This window comes from Penaeus monodon, chromosome 23 (genome assembly GCF_015228065.2).
Source record: "Penaeus monodon isolate SGIC_2016 chromosome 23, NSTDA_Pmon_1, whole genome shotgun sequence".
NCBI classification, from domain to species: domain Eukaryota; kingdom Metazoa; phylum Arthropoda; class Malacostraca; order Decapoda; family Penaeidae; genus Penaeus; species Penaeus monodon.
The window spans coordinates 27,573,121-27,574,420 of NC_051408.1; the positions used below are offsets into that span (position 1 = coordinate 27,573,121).

At 30.6% G+C, this 1,300-nt stretch overlaps 1 protein-coding gene across 1 annotated transcript in view; it reads left to right on the forward strand.

The window, feature by feature from the left end:
* Positions 1-1,300, forward strand: part of LOC119587913 — a gene marked incomplete in the record, with an annotated part of 20,516 nt that overhangs the window by 11,136 nt on the left and 8,080 nt on the right. Inside the window, 1 exon segment of the mRNA XM_037936622.1 lies at positions 338-463. Within this exon segment, the coding sequence (XP_037792550.1) occupies positions 338-463 (126 nt within the window).

Below are 1,300 nucleotides of genomic sequence, written 5' to 3' on the forward strand. Positions count from 1 at the left end.
CACTACTTTATCTATTTTTGTTTCAGAAGTATAAATACTGTAAGATTGTTTTTATACCATAATATGTACTGTAAAGGATGCTGGAATTGCTCAGGAGGAAATGCTAATATAGTGTAGATGGTTGGGTAGAAAAAAAGTTTACACAGAATTACAGGACTTGTAAAACTTTTTCTCGCTTTAGTAATTTATTTCCTAATGTTTTTTTGCAAATCATCTCATTCAAGGCCCATTTTATGTACACACATAACCCTGGCTTAGTGTTTTTGTCCTGGAGTAAATGCATGCTGTCTGCCATTGCTAACTCACACCTTTGTGCCTCCTGCTGTGTGCTCTCCAGGTTGCTCTCAGAAACATGAAGGAGCGATACCACAAACTGCAGAAGAAAATGGCCCTTATAGAAGATGATAACCAAAGGCTTATTAGTGGCAAGTCTGAGCTTTTTGGCGAAATTGGAAAACTGCAGGTATTTGAATAACCTCATTGTTTGAGTAAATGCATTTTCGTAGCCTGTCCACTGGGTTGCTTATTATGTAAATACCCTGAACTCTCTTCATAAAAGGTTTTGATGACATGAAAATTTAATATTATTTTCTAAAAACTCATGTCTTTAGGGTCTCATAGTTTGTGTAGAAATGGATGTATACTATTCAGAACAGCTTGTAGACTAAACTGCATAAACAAGCTTGGCTAATTAAACTTTATTATTATTACACAAAAATGTATGAATAACAGCATCTTTTATGTTAATTTTAGCTAATCTTCTTATCTATAATATATATCAGGTGTAAATAAAGATTTCTTGTAACGAAAAGTGAGTAGATTTGAAAATATGATAATAAAGTATTCATATAGTTATGTTCAGTTATTTATTTTAGTTATATTATCAGATCAGTGAATACTGATATTGACTGATATTGACCTTCACTTGCAATTACTAAATACACTTAGAAAGTTCGTGTATGAGAACATGAAAAGGTCAATTGTTTTTATCAATTGTTTCCTGGTGTTCATTTAGAAGTTATGTCCATTTCACATAATATATAGAGAAAGATTTAAAAGTAACACAAGAAAATCTTCAAAAAGAGAATTGCTTAGTTTTCAATTGAATTAATAGAATAATATTTTATCACGTCTTTAGTAAATCTGTTTCTATTGTTGTCATTATCAATTAGTATTTTTGTGGTACATTTTGAGAAGTAGATTTCATCGGAAGTATTTGTTTTATATGAGGATTAATGATTTTTACCAGTACTAATTTAATGATTATTACCACGATATTTTTAAGTGGTCAAGCACCTTG